This window comes from Hypanus sabinus, unplaced genomic scaffold, assembly GCF_030144855.1.
Source record: "Hypanus sabinus isolate sHypSab1 unplaced genomic scaffold, sHypSab1.hap1 scaffold_199, whole genome shotgun sequence".
Taxonomy (NCBI): domain Eukaryota; kingdom Metazoa; phylum Chordata; class Chondrichthyes; order Myliobatiformes; family Dasyatidae; genus Hypanus; species Hypanus sabinus.
The window spans coordinates 620,241-638,402 of NW_026780089.1; the positions used below are offsets into that span (position 1 = coordinate 620,241).

The 18,162-nt window shown below is 43.0% G+C and overlaps 1 protein-coding gene across 4 annotated transcripts in view; it reads left to right on the top strand.

Moving 5' to 3' along the window:
* The window catches only part of LOC132387563 (NACHT, LRR and PYD domains-containing protein 3-like), a 68,508-nt gene that overhangs the window by 13,259 nt on the left and 37,087 nt on the right, over positions 1-18,162 (top strand). For all 4 annotated transcript variants that reach the window (XM_059959942.1, XM_059959944.1, XM_059959945.1 and 1 more), the window contains 4 exons: positions 8,175-8,267; positions 13,270-13,436; positions 14,333-14,504; positions 14,604-14,669. In XM_059959942.1, coding sequence (XP_059815925.1) covers positions 8,207-8,267; positions 13,270-13,436; positions 14,333-14,504; positions 14,604-14,669 — 466 coding nt within the window. In that variant the 5' untranslated portion in view covers positions 8,175-8,206. The remainder of the gene's footprint in view (positions 1-8,174; positions 8,268-13,269; positions 13,437-14,332; positions 14,505-14,603; positions 14,670-18,162) is intronic.

The window sequence follows — 18,162 nt, forward strand, 5'->3', positions numbered from 1 at the left end:
AGTTTGTTTTAGAGATTCACCAGATTGATTCCTGGAGGACGTTGAAGTCTCAGTGATCGTCTTCACATAAAACAGAGGCCGGCAGTTGTGTGGAGACCGAAGGGATCGAGGAAATGAGGATAGGGTATAAACATTTTGCTGAGATGGGAGAGCAGCCGCCATCTTGTTGATGGTTTGATGGGCTGAATGGCCACCTCCTCCTGTTTCTCACTTGATGTTTCAGTGTTACTGTCCAGTGAGGCTCCGGGGAATGTGAATAGAAATTAGTGTTTATAAACGGAAAAGTGATTTCAATGAAACCTGCACAATTCTTCTTCGGGTGGGAATTCAGTGTCGGACCGGGATGAGAATTGATCCAGTAACTCTGAGAACCGGGTGGTGGAGCGATGGGGACGGCGAAGATGCAGAGGGAGATATTAAAAATGTAGCTGGGCTAAATATGAAATAATATGTAAAATGCGGCCTGTAGATCGGGCAGTGTGTGAGGGGCGAGGAGCAGAGTCACCGGTTCAGACGGGAAACCCTCCACCCGTCACGTGATCCAGGTTCTCACTCCCATTTCAAACGCAGATCTGCAGCATCTGAGGGTTTCGCTTCCGAGGCCCCGCCCCCACTCTCACAGTCTCCGGATGGGCGGGGGTTTTCGTTCCGTTCTCTGTTGAAGCGGATCGTCGTCTGGGAGCCGGAGGACCGATCGCTTTCTGCGGGAACAATTGATCAAGTTCTCATCGGTGGGTATTAATAACCGGTCACTACGGGTAAACGTGACCTACATTTTCCCATCGGTGAGTACGGAAGTCGATCCCGGGGGAAGTTGGGCACCTGATGATGGGCAGGGAGTCCCGTTAACATCCTCGAACCGGTGGTCTCGTCCCGCTTCCAGGACACAACCTGTCGTGGACGGTCCAGGTTATGGGACCTTTACACCGAACCGCCTGAGATGAGCTGCCGTTCAGCTCCTGGTGTTCTGCGTCCCGGGAGCGGGATGAGGTGGTGATGCCGAGACTGAACCCATCCATTAAGATGTACCTGGTGAACTTTACCTCCATCACCCGGGCCGGTACTGGATCCAAACTTCACTTGTATGGATGCCTGGGGTCGATAATTGTTTTACATATTTGCAGCACACTGGAAGCGGCCGTTCGGCCTATTGTGTTCTTGCAGACCGCGAGGGTTAACCAGAGTAATCGCACCCTCGGGACACTCCTCCACGTGTATGAGTAGTTTCATCTTTCCCAGTTCAGACAGGACAGAGAAATCCAGATCTCTCACGTCCTCTCGGGGGACTGGGAAGTTTATTTCCATCTTCTTTCCATTACCACAACTTGCCGAAATGCTGACAGTGTTTCCCGATATCTGGCCCTATTAATGAGAGAATTAAGTCTTGTTCATTTATCTGGGTTTCTCGGAAAAGTGTCCACTCCCTCCAAAATTTCCAAAGGAGCAACCCAGGCTGTCTAATATTTCCACACGATTGAAATGTGGAATGTTTTCCATGTACCGAGGTGGAATAAAAATCATGCCTTTGGTATCATCCACAGAAATCAATACATTGCAGCAGTACATTGAGGTAAAACAAATCATTCTGGTTACAGAGAAAGTGCAGTGCTGGTAGTTATGTGGTGCAAGGTCACATCGATTTAGACTGTGAGGTCAGGAGTCCACTCGTCACGCTGTTCGCTTCTAACAGCAGAATGGACACCGTCCTTGAGCCCAGTGGCATGTTTCTGTGTTATTTTATCTTCGCCCCGATGGGAGGGTGAGAAGTGAGAATGTTCAGGGTTGTGGGGATCTTTCATTATGTTGTCTGTTTTACTGAGGCAGTGGGAAGTATAGACAGAGTCCATGGAGGGAGGGTTGGTTTCTATTACGTACTCAGCTCAATCACTGTTCTCCGCTATTTCATTCAATTAAAGGAAGAGCAGTATCCATATGAAGATGTGAAGTATCGAATGGGATACTTTCTGCGGTGAATTGATAAAGTGTGTCGAGTAGAAAATGACATATACCAAAATTCTTATTGTTTGTTCTGGCTTTGTTATATTGGAATCTGTTATCTACCAGTGTGTACTATTATTATCTATTATCTGTGTATTGCGGGAGGAACATCAGAGACCGCCCTTGATCCCATTCTCCCATCTGGCTCCATCTGCTCATCACCTGCCGATCTGGTTCAACCTCTGTCCAGCCTCTGTCCCACCAAGTCAGTGTTATATATCAGCCATCTTGTTCAACCTCTGCCCAGTCTGTATCCCACCACCTCAATGATATATATCAAACATCTTGTTCAACCTCTGTCCAACCTGTATCCCATCACCTCAGTGATATATATATCAACCATCTTGTTAATCCTCTGCCCAGCCTGTATCCCACCACCTCAATGATAAATATCAACCATCTTGTTCAACGTCTGTCCAGTCTGTATGCCATCACCTCAATAATATATATCAACCATCTTGTTTAACCTCTGCCCAGACTGTTCCTATTGCTACAATGATATATTTCTACAAACTCTCTTTTAAACTTTGTCTTCACAATCAAGTTTTGCTTTCCATCTTTTCCAGAATTGTTTTTTTTTGACAGTTAGGACTACCAGTGGTTTAACTGAACACAGCACGTGGCAGGGTAAAAAGCAGTCATTTCTATTTTAGTTTCACCTTTACAAAATGGCTACAGTGTTAACCTTTGCCATAATGTAACCCATAGCATCTGAAGTTGTGTTTGTTATTTCATTTTTTGTTTATTTTCAGTGAACCATTTCCTCCGTTTCCAGGGTAACGGCCCGTCAGAGCTGCAGCAAGTGTTGGACTTTTTATCGCTCTGTGGTCACCGCCTCTCAGCGTAGAGACAGTGACCTCAGGAGCAAATGTAACAGAGTGATTGATAGTGGGAGAAAAGGATGCTGTGATCATTGACCGTACGAAATGTGTTACACCAGGGTCAGAATGAACTCAGAACTAACAGAGTGGTTGGGGTGGGATGGTATTTACAGTTTAGGATGGCAATCAGTTACTATCTGTGCATTAAAATGAAGAGGGAGAAAATACTACAGTTGCAGGAAATTTAAAGTAAGGAGGAGAAAATACTGGAGACGCTCAGCAGATCGGCAGCATCTCGGACAGTCTCAGTTCTGGAACTGGGTCTTCCACCATTTTTCCTTTCAGAGATGTATTCTGATGTACTGAGTTCTCAGCATTTTCTACTGTATAATTTTACATTTTGTTCCTGCTACACTGCAGGAAACGTGGCAGCCAGCTGTGCTGGGCAAGATCCCACACAGCAGGAAGATTGTGATCAAATGTGCTCGGTTTAGCTGCTGGGATCAGGCTGAAGTGTATCCGCATCCTCTATACAGACCGGGGAACCAGCCTGAGCACCGGCCCCGGCAGCATTAGGTTCCAATTCCAACTCAGTTTGTGAATCGGAAATGGCAGGAGCTCCACGGCAAATCACCGGCACCAAAGCGTCTTTGTATGGGTGATGATATTGGGCTGGTGACTCTGAGGATATGGAACTGGCAGTATACAGGCTTCAGTCCAGGTTGGTATTTCAACAGCTGGGATCGGAATTTTCTGTCTGCAGTGAAGCTGAAATCCCGGGATGTTGGACATTGGCTAACGGAAGATCACCGTCTAAATTGCCCACTAGGACATCATCAGTCAAGTAATTTGGAGATTATTTAAGAGTTAACTAGGGAGTTAGGTGAAGTTGGGCAGTGACTTTGTTCATCTGAACTTTGTTAAAGTCTGTAACAAGATTCCGCATGGCAGCTGATCGGGAAGGTTCGGTCACGTGGGAGTCACGGGGAGCTGGCGAGGTGGATTCACACCGAGCTCGAGAACAAGAAGCAGAGGGAGATGATTGAAAATGGTTTTATCGAATGGAGGCATGTGACCGGTGGGATGTGTGTGTCAGTGTCGAGACCTCTGTAATTAATTCATGACATTGATTTATATATGAACGTACATGGCACGGTGAGCAGGTTTGAATTGAATTAAAATGAATTGATTTCCTAAATCCTTCACATACATGTGGAGTAGAAATCTTTACGTTACGTCTCGATCAAAATGTGCAATGAAAGTAATTTATAATATATTGAACAGTCCATATAATACAGAGTACACTCAATTGAGCGTGAGTTAACTAGTCTGATGGCCTGGTGGAGGAAGCTGTTCCGGAGCCTTTTGGTCCTGGCTTTTATGCTGCGGTACCGTTTCCCGGATGGTAGCAGCTGGAATAGATTGTGGTTGGGGTGACTCTGGTCCCCAGTGATCCGTCGGGCCCTTTTTACACACCTGTCCTTTTAAAGGTCCTGAATCATGGGAAGTTCACAACTGCAGATACGCCGGGCTCTCCGCACCACTCTCTGCAGAGTCCTGCAATTGAGTGAAGTAAAGTTCCCATACCAGATAGTGATGAAGCCAGTCAGGATGCTCTCAGTTATGCCCCTGTAGAAAGTTCTTAGGATTTGGGGGCCGATACCGAACTTCCTCAACCGTCTGAGGTGAAAGACGTGTTCTTGTGCCTTTTTCACCGCACAGCTGATGTGAACAGACCACATGAGATCCTCGGTGATGTGGATGCCGAGGAACTTAAAACTGTTCACCCTCTCAACCCCAGATCCATTGATGTCAATAGGGGTTAGTCTGTCTCCATTCCTCCTGTAATTCACAACCAGCTCCTTTGTTTTTGCGACATTGAGAGGAAGGTTGTTACTTTGCCACCACTGTGTCAGAGAGATGACCTCTTCCCTGTAGGCCACCTCGTTATTGCTTGAGAGGAGGCCAATCTATGCGGTGTCGTCGACAAACTTAATTAGCAGATGAGAGCTGTGGGTGGCGACACAGTCATGTGCAGACAGGGAGACTAAATTCGGGAGACCGGCTTATCAGGCAACAGGTGACAATGAATTTCAAAGACATCTTGGTCAGTTATGGAGATGGGCTGAGCAATGCCAAATGGTTTTCAACTTGGACAAGTGAGCGATGGTGCATTTTGGACAGTCAAACTAGGTGAGACTGGTGTAGTGAATGGGATCACAACAAGTGTTGTGGAACAGAGCAACCTGGGAGTACAAGAGTACAGTCACTGAAACTGGACGTGCAAGTATAGAGGGTGGAAAAGAAGGATTTAGTCATGCTGGCCTTCATCAGTTAGGGCATTGAATTCCGGATTATGGGCATTATATTGTTGGTGTGGCGACACAGAGTATTCTGTACAGTTGTGTTGACCCTGCTGCAGGAAAGATACTATCAAGTTGGATCGGGTGCAGACGAGATTGCTGAAGATGCTGCCTGGACTAGAGGGCCGAGTCATAGGAAGAGGTTGGCCGAGTTGGATCTTTATTCCAGAGGAGAATGAGGGTGACATTGTAGGAGTTGATGAAATCAAGTGGCATAGATAATATGGTTAGTCGTGTTATTATCCCCAAGGTTCAGGATTCAAGATTGTTTACAAATGTAAAGGAGAACAAAATAATTGTTATTCTGGATCCAAAGCAAGTCCTTGTAAATTTCCTCTGTGCTCCCTCTATCGTTTCCTGTGGTGAGGTGACCAGAACTGAACACAGTACTCCCAAGTGGGGTCTAATCAAGGTCTTATATTTCTGTAACATTACCTCATGCCCTTGAACTCAATTCCATGGTTGATAAATGTCAACACAATATGCTTTCTTATCAACACTGTCAACGTGTGCAGCAGCTTTGAGTGTTCAATCGACACGAACCCCAAGATCTCACTGATCCTCCAAATTGACAGGAGTATTACCATTAATATTATATTATCTTGAAATTTGACCGAAAAGAACCACTTCACGCTTATCTGTATTGAAATTCTTCTGCCACTTCTCTGCCCAGTTCTGTATCCTATCGATGTTGACCTGTAACATCTGACAACCCTGCAGACGATCCACAACACTCCCAACTTTTGTGTCTTCAGCAAACTTACTAACCCATCCTTCAACTTCCTCATCCGGGTCAGTTGTAAAAATCACAAAGAGAAGGGGTCACAGAACAGACCCAACGGAACACTATCGGTCATCATCATCCACGCAGAATACAAAATATCTACAACCGCCCTTTGTCTTCTGTCGGCATGCCAATTCTGGATCCACAAAGCAAGGTCTCCTTGGATCCCATCCCTCATTATTTTCTAAATGAGCTTTCCATGGGGAACATTAGCTAAACTCTTACTGAAATGCATAGACAGTACTTCCACTGCTCTACCTTCATCAGTGTGTTTTGGTACATTTCAAAAAATTCAATCAGGATCATAAGGTGTGACCTGCCTTCGACAAAGCCGTGCTGACTACCCCTAATCAGATTATGTCTCTCCAAATGCTTACTGGTCTATAATTTTCTCAGTTATCTACTCCCTTTCTTAAACAAGCGAACAACATTTGCAAACTTCCAATCCTCTGGCACACCTCCCCACCTCATTGATGATGTGAAGATCGTCGTCAGGGGATTAGCAATCTCCTCCCTCGATTCATACAGTAGCATGGGATTATCTCGTTCAGTCCCAGCGACTTATCTAACTTAAAACATCTCAAAGGATCCAGTGCATGCTCGTTCTTAAAGTCCATACACTCATGTGTTTCAGTCTGCTGTAAGTCATCCCCACAATTGCCAGGGTCCTTTTCACTGGTGAAAACTGAAGCAACATACTCAGCATCTCAGAATAATCAAATGATCGGCAGGTTGAGAAACATCTGTTGAGAATGTAGCGGTGAAATGTAACCAAGCTAATTTGCCATTGCTGGCGACCCCCCCCCCCCACAGGTTTGTTCTACTTACATGACGTGCCCTCAAATCCAATAATGATTGTTACAAATGTCAGTGATAAGTATTCGATCCTTTATTAGAAATCAGTAAACATACAATCTTGAAGCGATGAAACTGATCTGAACCCAAGTTTAAGTTCAGCGTATTTGAGTGGATAATAACAAAATATATGACATCCGTCAGTCCCCAGCTGGGTAGTGTAGACGGCCTCCGTTAGTCTCCATAGACATGGATTTGCACCTTGGGAAGTTTCCAGGGCGCAAGCCTGGGCAAGGTATTTTTCTTATGGAAGACCGGCAGTTGCACAAGCTGTAAATCTCTCCTCTCCACGCCACCGATGTTGTCCAAAGGAAGGGCATTATGGCTGTGTACTGCATGGAACAAAGCACAAATATATAACTGACTCCCTTTGCGTGTACTACACCCCTACTGATGCAACTAGTTACCATAAAAACATCATAAATACACAACGCAGGATGCAATGCTGATAGAGAACAGATACATGGCTCCTACACACAGGCTCAGCTCTGATACAGGGTCTTCCACCTGAAATATTAACATACTCTCTGTCTTGTTGAATAACTCCAGCATCTTATTTTACTTATTTTAATGATTTTTCCCAACTTGTTGTTCTGGATGTATGGCATATTGACATTGTGTTTACCAAGGTGTTTAACTAACTATCTGAGAATAGCCAGGTGATATGCTCAAAGAAATATTAACCGAGTTTTGGTACTAATAATGGCCTTAAAAGTCCTGCCGGAAAAAAAAAAAACTATAGTGGTTCAGGACAAGATGTCACGATGCTATAGGTGATATTGCATTGTTCAGGGTGTCAGAGTGTCTCTCTATAGACTCAAATCCTATATTGCCGTAGGTGTCAATGCCAGGCGATGTTAAACTGAAAGGAGACGGTGAGAATCAGGAGTGACTGAGAAATCTGTATAATCCAGTGACGAGAGGAATCGTCAGCATCGTCTCATCAGCAGAAATGTTTCAGCTCACACTGCTGTAACACTTGTCCATTACTCACCACAGCGCCACCAGTGGTAGGAGGACCAATGCAATGGGCGCTGTCTGCTCAATCTGCCTTGCCATTCCGTAGAAGCAACAGTCCTGGTCCGGGACACAAGATTGGTTCCAAAAAGGGAATTGCCTGCAATGCAGAGAGTAGATACCCTGGAGAATCCTGGTCTAATGTACAATGCATGGAGAGATCGGAAATGGACATTGTGTGACTGTGGGTGAATGGGCGCAGGTGGATCAGGCCATGACAAAGCTTCAGTAGATCGGCCCAAGATGTTTGGAAGTGTTTGCCTCCGTTTAAAAACAAAACTGTGTTCTCCTTTAATTAATGTCTGACCCTCCTGTTGTTGTTTTGTTTTGTTACAGAACAGTAAAAATTGATAACACCTGTCCCCAAAATGCATCAAGGTTCCAGCAGTGGAGGAGCTCCAGTGACGTCAACAACGGGAAAGGACACGGGTATGTTGGCGAATTATTTAAATTTATAAATACTCTGCTGATGCTGTGTCTGAGTTTAATGCATTATAGGCAATTCACAAAATATTTGTGAAAACTGAGCAGGGGGATTAGAGAGAGAAAAAGAGAGTTGACATCTCTGGAGGAAGCAGTCACACGTGGAAGGCGTACAGTTACCGTCTGCTCCTGCTCCTCTGACAGATTGTGATGCACATTAAAATAGCGAGTTACTCCAGAAAACAAGACATTCTGCAGATGCTGAAAGTTTTGGGCAACAAAAAGACACACAAAATATTGGCAGAATTCACAGGTTAGGTAGCATCCATGGACAGGAATAAACGGTCAACATTTCAGATCAGGACCACAAGGAATAGAAAGTAATGTGACAATATCTAGAATTTCTGTCTCCTCATTTCCAGTCCGATGAAGGGCCTTGGCCCGAAACATTAATTGTTTATTCTCCTCCATAGACGCTGCCTGACCTGCTGAGTTTCTATTTCATTAGATTTCGGCAATAACGTTGTCTGACCCAATTTTTCTCTTAAAAATGCCCTTAATTGGAAGTAACAAAAAAGAGTGTTGTTTGATATTTTATATCTATTCTTTAATTGATCAAATGACATTAATATACCTCCTTCAAAACAATCTCCTATTTATCTAATCCCTTTCTGAAAACAATTATATAAAAGTTGATTATCCATTGTAAAAGGAATAAGTCTATTTTGAATTAAAGATCTCTTTGCTAATAAAGATTTCTTTATCTCATCATCAACATTTATCTTATTCCAGAAATCAATCAAATGTTTTCATATAGGAGATTCTTTCTTTTCCCGTATCCATTTAGATTCCCATTTATATATAATATCTTCTGGTGTATTTGCTCCTATTTTAGCTAGTTCTATTCTAATCCATGCCGGTCTATCTTTCTCAAAAAAAGATGCAATAAATCTAAGTTGATTTGCTTTATAATAATTCTTAAAATTTGGAAGTTGTAACCCTCCTAGATCGCATTTCCATGTCAATTTTTCCAAAGATATTCTTGACATCTTACCTTTCCAAAGGAACCTCCTCACATATTTATTTAACTCTTGAAAAAACTTCTGGGGTAATTGTATTGGTAGTGATTGGAATAAGTACTGTAATCTAGGGAATATATTCATTTTTATGGTATTTACTCTACCTACTAATGTTATTAGTAATGTCATCCATTTATCAAGATTTCTTGAATTTTTATCAATAATGGTAAATAATTTAATTTATATAAGTTCTTTATATCATTATCAACTCTTACACCTAAATATTTTATACCATTTAAAGGCCATCTAAATTGATTTATTAATCGACATTGTCTATAATTTCCTTTAGTAAGAGGTAAAATTTCACTTTTATCCCAATTTATTTTGTAGCCTTGTAGCGGTGTGCTACACGCAGCACTACAATAACGACACGGAGTCGGTAAACTTTCCCATATTCTTCTAATCTGGAGGACAATTTACGCAACGAGTACAATGGGTTTGTTAAATAAAACAGAACATCATCAGCAAATAAATTAATCTTGTATTCCTCCTGGTTAACTCGGAAACCCTTAATATCTGGGCCCATTCTAATTAATTCAGCTAATGGTCCTATCGCTAACACAAATAAAGCAGGTGATAATGGACAACCTTGCCTCGTTGACCTTGTTAACTGAAATGGTGTTGAAAATTGACCATTTGTCACTACTTTAGCTTTGGGATTAGTATTGAAGGTTTTAATCCATTTTATAAAAGGACATTCCTAATCCATATTTTTCCAATACCTTAAATAAAAAATCCCATTCCAATCTATCAAATGCTTTCTCTGCATCTAAAGCAACTGCCACACTCATTTCCTCCCTCTTTTGAGCCAAATGAATTATGCTAAATAACTGAGTTACATTATCTGCCTATTGTCTATTTTTAACAAATCCTGTTTGATCCATATGTATTAATTTTGGTAAGCATTTAGATAATCTGTTAGTTAAGATTTTTGCTATTATTTTATAGTCAGTGTTTAACAAAGAAATAGGTCTATATGATGTTGGCTTTCAAAGATCTCTATATTTTTTTGGCAATACTATTAAAATAGCTGTCGAAAAAGATTCTGGAAGTTTATGCATTCTTTCCGCTTGGTGTATTAACTCCATAAAAGCAGGAATTAATAAATCTTAAAATTTTTAATAAAATTGAGGTGGAAAACCATCTTTTCCTGGGGATTTATTATTTTGAAATGATCGTAGAGCTTCTTCGACCTCTTTTAATGCAAAAGGCACATCAAATCGCTTCTGTTTTTCTGAACTCAATTTTGGAAGAGTTATTTGTGATAAAAACCTTTCTATCTTGACATTATCATGTTTTGGTTCTGACTTACACAGCTCAAAATAAAAATTCTTAAAAGTTTCATTAATTTCTAACTGTTTATAAGAAATTTCATTTACTCTTGTTCGAATTGCATTCATCATTTTAGAAGTCTGGTCTGTTTTTAACTGCCAAGCAAGAAACTTATGTGATCTTTCACCTAGTTCATAATATCTCTGTTTAGTTCTCATAATTGCGTTTTCTGTTCCATATGCCTGAAGTGTATTATATTGTAACTTCTTGTTAACAAGTTGTCTTCATTTTTCTTCTGTCATATATCTTTGAGATTCTTTTTCTAATTTTGTAATCTCTTTTTCCAATTGATCTATTTCTATCATATATTCCTTCTTAGTTTTAGAAGTGTAACATTATCTGATCTCTCCAATATGCCTTCATTGATTCCTCTTTATCTATCATTATCAATGTCATTATCAAAGGAGAATGATCTGACAATATTCTTGCTTTATATTCCATATTTTTCACTCTGTCTTGATTATTCGTTGTTAATAGGAAAAAATCTATCCTTGAATAAGTTTTATGTCTATTTTAATAAAATGAATAATCTCTTACTTTTGGACTAATACTTCTCCATATTTCAATCTTTTATCAATGATAAAGTTAATTTTGCTACTTTTGATTTTGTGACAACCTTTGTTGATCTATCGAAAACTGGATCTAGACAAAAGTTAAAATCTCCATCTATTAATATTTTGTCATGTGCGTTAGCCAAATTCAAAAAGACCTCGTATAAATTTTACATCATTTTCATTTGGTGCATAAATATTCATAAGAGTCCATATTTCTGAAAAAAAATTGGCAATGTATAATTACATATCTCCTCGTCAAATCAATTAATACATTTTGTATTTTAATTGGTAATTTTTTATTAACCAAAATTGCAACTCCTCTCGCCTTTGAGTTAAATGAAGCTGCAATAACATTTCCAACCCAATCTCTTTTTAATTTCTGATGTTCTTTCTCTATTAAGTGTGCTTCTTGTAAAAAAGCTATATATATTTTCATTTTTTTAATGTGTGTTAAGATTATTTTTCTTTTCACCGGTCCATTAAGCCCATTAACATTAAAACATTAAAAATATTGTAAATTAGTCAGTATTTTTAATTGGGTTACTCCAATCTATAATAATACCTAATCTTTCAACTTTCGTGGAACCTGGGGGAATCTTTTTAAAATTCTCCATGCTGCTATGTGTGTCCCCACCAAACATCCAGGCAAAAAAAGATAGAAGAAAAATAGAATATAAAGAAAAAAACAAAATTCCCCCCTACAAATGTTGTGGATAAAAAAGAACACAACATTACCCCTATCTGTTGTACGGGTCGTGGCAATCTCCATGATTACACACGTGAATCCCGTAGCAATCGATCCAAAGCTCCTCCAGCTCCCCCGCGACATAGAAAAGTATATACTTAAGAAGAAAAAAAAATTCACTGGGTTAAATTCCTTTTTTCTCTTCAAAAGGTTATAACTTATATCAGGATAGAAAAGAACTGCTTTCCCTTCTATCATCAATGTCTCTTTACTCTTTCTGGCACAGTGGGCAGCCTTCAGGATCTTTTTTTTATCTTGGTATCTTAAGCATTTTATCAAATTTGATTGCGGATTTTGATCAGCTTGAGGTCTTGATCTTAAGGCTCTATGTCCTTTCAATTTCATTTAGACTTTCTTCCATTTCCAAGTTTTCAGGGGTCCATTTTTGAAAAAAAACTATTGGATCATCTCCTTCTATACCTTCTTTAAATCCAACAATCTTAATATTGTTTCGTCTACTAAAATTTTCTAGCTTATCCACTTTTTCCAACAATGGTTTTCTTTCTGATGTCCAGGCAGAGATATTATCTTCCGTTTTGTTCATTCTTTCAACCACGTCTTCGGTTGTGGCTTCCAAGTCTGTAATTCTCTTTCCATTTTCCTGTCTTTTTATCATTTTATCAAACATAATCTCCATATTTACCTTTTTTTGATTTTTTTTAATGCGTTTATTTTTTCTAATTTACGCATTATTTGCATTAAAGTTTTTTCTATATTTCCAGAAAAACTTTTACCTCCATCTTCGTCTGATTTATCCAGAGAATCGGAATCTGCCGCAGATTCACTTTCACTTCGGGTTTCAATCGTAACTGGGATTTGTAATTCAATTGCTCGCGTTTGCGCATGCTCCTTCCTTCACGTTTGGCCAGTTCTTTTTGGTCTTTTTCTTTGGAAATGGGCGATGTTGCCGCAGCTTCCTGTTCTGTTTCACCGCAGGTAAAATGTACCTGAGTCCGCGATTCTCTGGCAGCAGCGGGCCTTGATTCTGTTCCAACTTGCGTTGTCTTCACGGTAGTAGTTTTCTTCATCTTCTGTTTGTGAGACACAGTTTGAAACAATCCGAAGTAGTTTATAAGTAACTTTTAGAAAGTATTTACAAACTTTTCTTCACGTAAACATTAATTTACTGATTTTTTACGGGAGAGCTGGTTTCCCGCGTCTCGATCCTACGTCATCACGTGTTCCCCCCTCCCCCGGACTGTGTTTTGTTGTGATCTTTATGTCTTTATGTTCCAGAGAGAAAGTTACCACCCAGTATGGTGTTGAAATTTCTTTAATGCTCCCCATTTTCCCCACAGGTCCGAGCTCAGTGATCACCGAGCTCCTGTCAAGCTGGGACGATTCCCAGCTGCTGCAGTTGACGGATATCTACCGAGACAGGCTGGAGCAGGCGATGGAAGGAGGGGTGCACGGAGTGAGCCTGGCTTTAACGGCCGAGAATCAGTTCAGTGGAGAGGAACATCGGGTGAGTGGGAGAGAGAATGGGTTTGAATTTTCACACATCACAGGACTGATGGGTGTTGGAACTCTCACTCATTGGATAATAAAGCATAAAAACAAATCAGAAATAAATATATATAATTCCTAAAAATGTGAATCTCAAGCGATGATTGAAAAAGTTGTAAATACCCCTGCTGGTGGCTCAATGTTCAGAGCGAGGCGAGTAGGCAACAGTTCTATGATGTTGCAATAAACAAGCTTAAATGGAAATACGGTAGAAATTTTTATTCCGAGAAGAGTGTACAGTGTGACGGCAGGATTCAGGGAGAACCGGGGCATTACGACTGGATGCCACAGGAGCTCGAGTGTGTTCTGTTCTGGGTGGAGATCATTCTGTGACAATCTGTAATTGCAAACAGTGTGGATCGGGGAATACTGCCATGTTGTAATGTGGAATCTCTAAATAAACCTCCACTGGAAAAGGCAAAGGAAAGGCATCAGGTGTCAGCCGGTAATCCGCTGTCATGTTGGGCACTGGCGGACTGAGGAGATGAATCACATCATCTTCTCTGCAACTTCTCCTGTGACTGCTCTCTCTGTTATAAAAACCCTCCTGACTTCTTTCCTCATCTGTCATCGTCATTTTCTGATTTTGTTTTACACGGTCAAATCTGATGAGGAATTATTTCTGGATTTGGAGCCACGTTAACGAAGCGGTCACAGACCAGCCAGGATCTCATTGACTGGTGGACCAGGTTCACGGTGAATGTCCCTCCGTGTGCTCTGCACTCAGAATGTACAGTCCATGTCCAGACAGGATCAGCACCCGTCTGGGTGATCCCATTACAGAACATATCATTTACTTCTCATTCTCTGTGTGAATCTGTCAGTCCCCAATATGTTCACCGTTACTCTTCACAGAAAATCTCTGATCTCGCTGATAAGGGAGAGCGGGCGGACAGTTCTAAACTCCTCCTGAGCCTGGTGATGGAGAAAGGCTCCCGCGCCCGAAGGGTGATGTGGGAAACCTTTGTGAAAATGCGGATTGGTGTTCCAGAGATGGACAAAATACTGAAAGAAATACAGGAACATGGTGAGATAATATCAGCGATTAATTCAAATTTGGATTGAATACAGCACACTTTAAAATGTTACAAAAATGATTTCCCTCAATTTGTTGATATTTAAACAGGTTGTGATCCTTCCCATCAACCAATTTCCGCTCAACTTTTACTAAAGGTTCTCAGTGAGCTGAAAGGTAAGTGAACGTGCATTGAACATTGAAGAGTATAACACAGGAACAGGCCATTAGGCAAATAATATTGTGCCAAAACAGCTAAGAAATAAATCAAACAAACCTGGTCTAATCTCTCCTTCCTTCACTGTGTCCACATGCTTCCATCTTCCTTACATCCATGTGACTGTCCAAAAGTCCTTTAAAAGCTTCTAATAATTTGCCTCGACCACCTTACCAGGCAGTGCGTTCCAGGCAGCCACGACGCTCTGATTTAAAAAATAAGCTATCCCTCACAACCCCCTTCATTCTACACCCTCTCACCCTCAATATATTCCCTCTGGTAATAGACATTTCAACCGCGGGAAACTGATTCTAAGCCTTTCATAATCTTGTGAACCTGTGTCAGAGCTCCTCTCAGCCTCTAATGAACCAGAGCAAACAACCTAATTTCATCCAGCCTCTCATGATAGCACATGCCTTCTAAACCAGGCAGCATCCCGGTAAATCTCTTCTGCTCCCTCTCTAAAGCTTCAACATCCCTCCGGTAGTGGGGTGATCGGAACGGTACGCAGTGGTCCAGATGAGGCTGAAGCAAATTTCATTAAGTTGAAACTTGAACTCTGTTTCCACCAACGGTTGTAATTTGCGTCCGGCGGTTCAGTTGTTGAGCCAACAGGATCTGACCAGGTAAATGTTGGCACTGTGACAGAGAACACAGTGAGATGCAGGGAAACGTGTTTGCTAGCGGGAGAGTTTTCACACGACATTTGGAGGAAAGAGGCAGAGAGCTGGCGAGTTTGAGGAAAGTGGTCACACCACTCTGGGTCCGGCAACTACAGATCCCCACCGGAGTCTGAGTGGAGATGGGGCGATCTGGAGAATGGAAAAATAATCTTATATTTCTTCACACCAAAAAGTCAAAACCTTCTGTTGCCAACCACTGCCCCTTCCTGAACAGCCTCACCCTGAACCATTTTCCAAACTCCCCCAGTTCCCGCAGATGATCTTTTCTTAGAGCTGGGCGTCCACTGAAGTTCCAGTCACAGAATAGTAATAATAGCATCACTTTAATTAGAAAAGCAGGGAACATCCCAACTGGTCTGTTCAACCACAGAGCAGCTCTTACCAGAAATACAAGGAATCTTGGCCAGAACCCGGGTTCAGTCTGTCTCATTTACAACAACAAATCCCAAAGATGATAATTTAAATATGGGAGCAGAGATAGACGAATCAGGAAGTTTACAAACTACTCACGTTTCAGGGACCTCTGTGAATATTGCTCCAGTCCACACCCGGTCAATGAAACCCCTCAGTGCCCCTGAACACGGGTTTAGTAAATCGCGACAAGCTTGATCATCATTGTCCTTCATCCTGTTTGCAGAGGGAACAGACAAGACAGAGAAATTTCCAAACCCATTTCTGAATATGAAACTGATACACTCCCTGATTATTGAAGAACATCATTTCTGCCACTGTCACATTCTCAAAAGTGAATATATCCAGGATTAGTGTTTTCCTACACTCCCTATCACGGCCCAACACTTTGAATAGTCACCCCACACACTCCTGACAGGGTCCTGTCGCACCGTGAGAAACCACACAACGCTGGCAGGGTCCTGACACACAGTGAGACACCATAAAACACTGGCAGTGTCCTGACACAATGTGAGACCCCAGACATGCCTGGCAGTGTCCTGACACACTGTGAGACCCAACACACCCCTGACAGGGTCCTGACACACTGTGAGACAGCACATAACACTGAAGGGTCCTGATACACTGTGAGACCCCAGACATGCCTGGCAGTGTCCTGACACACCATGAGACCACACACAACTCTGAGAGGCTCCTGAAACACTTTGAGACACCACACACCCCTGACAGGGTCCTAACACACTGTGAGACCTCACACATCCCTGACAGGGTCCTGTCACACTGTGAGACCCAACACACCCCTGACAGGGTCCTGACGCACTGTGAGACCCCACACACCCCTGACAGGGTCCTGACACACTGTGAGACAGCACATAACACTGAAGGGTCCTGTTACACTGTGAGACCCCACACACACCTGACAGAATACAGTCACATTCTGAGACCCCACATACCTGAAAGGGTCCTGACACACAGTGGGACAACACCCATCTCTACCATGGTCCTGACTCACTGTGAGAGCCCACACACCCCTGTCAGGGTCCTGTCACATTGTGCAACCACACACACCTGACAGGGTCCTAACACACCAAGAGACACCACAGCCTCCTAAGACGATACTCAGAAACAGTCAGACCACCCACACTCCCCTGACAGGGTCCAGACACACTGTGAGACCCCACACATCACTGACAGGATCCTGACACACTATGAGACACCACACACCCCTGACAGGGTCCTGACACACTGTGAGATCCCACACATCACTGACAGGGTCCTGAGACACTGTGAGACCCCACACACCCCTGACAGGGTCCTGACACACTGTGAGACTCCACACTCCCCTGACAGGGACCTGAGATACTGTGGGACACCACACAACCCGACAGGGTCCTGACACACTGTGAGACCCCACACACCCCTGACAGGGTCCTGACACACTGTGAGGCCCCACACACCCCTGACAGGGTCGTGACACACTGTGAGACTCCACACTCCCCTGACAGGGTCCTGACACACTGTGAGACCCCACACACCCCTGACAGGGTCCTGACACACTGTGAGACCCCACACACCCCTGACACGGTCCAGAAGCACTGTGAGACCCTACACATACCTGACAGGGTCCTGACACACTGTGAGACCCCACACATAAATGACAGGGTCCAGAACGACTGTGAGACCCCACACCCTTTACATGGTCCTAACACACCGAGAGACACCACACACTCTTGAAAGGGTCCTGACACACTGTGAGACCCCACACACCCCTGACAGGCTCCTGACACACTGTGAGACCCCACACACCCCTGACAGGCTCCTGCCACACTGTCAAACCCCACACATTCCTGACAGGGTCCCGACCGATTGTGAGACCCCACAACCCTTACATGGTCCTGACACACCAAGAGACACCACACACCCCTGACACGGTCCAGACACACTGTGAGACCCCACACACCCCTGACAGGGTCAAGTCCCACTGTGAGACCCCACACACCCATATCAGGAGCGTGACACACTGTGAGATCCCACACGTCACTGACAGGGTCCTGACATACTGTGAGACCCCACAAACTCATCTTAGGTTCCTGACACACAGTGAGAAGCCACACACATCTGCCAGGGTCCGGACACACTATGAGACACCACACACCCCTGACATGGTCCTGACACACTGTAAGACCCCACACAATCCTGACAGTGTCCGGACACACTGTGAGACAGCAGATAACTCTGAAGGGTCCTGACACACTTTGAGATGCCACACATCCCTGACAGGGTCCTGATGCACTGTGAGACACCACACACCCCTGACAGGGTCCTGACACACTGTGAGACCCCACACACCCCAGACAGG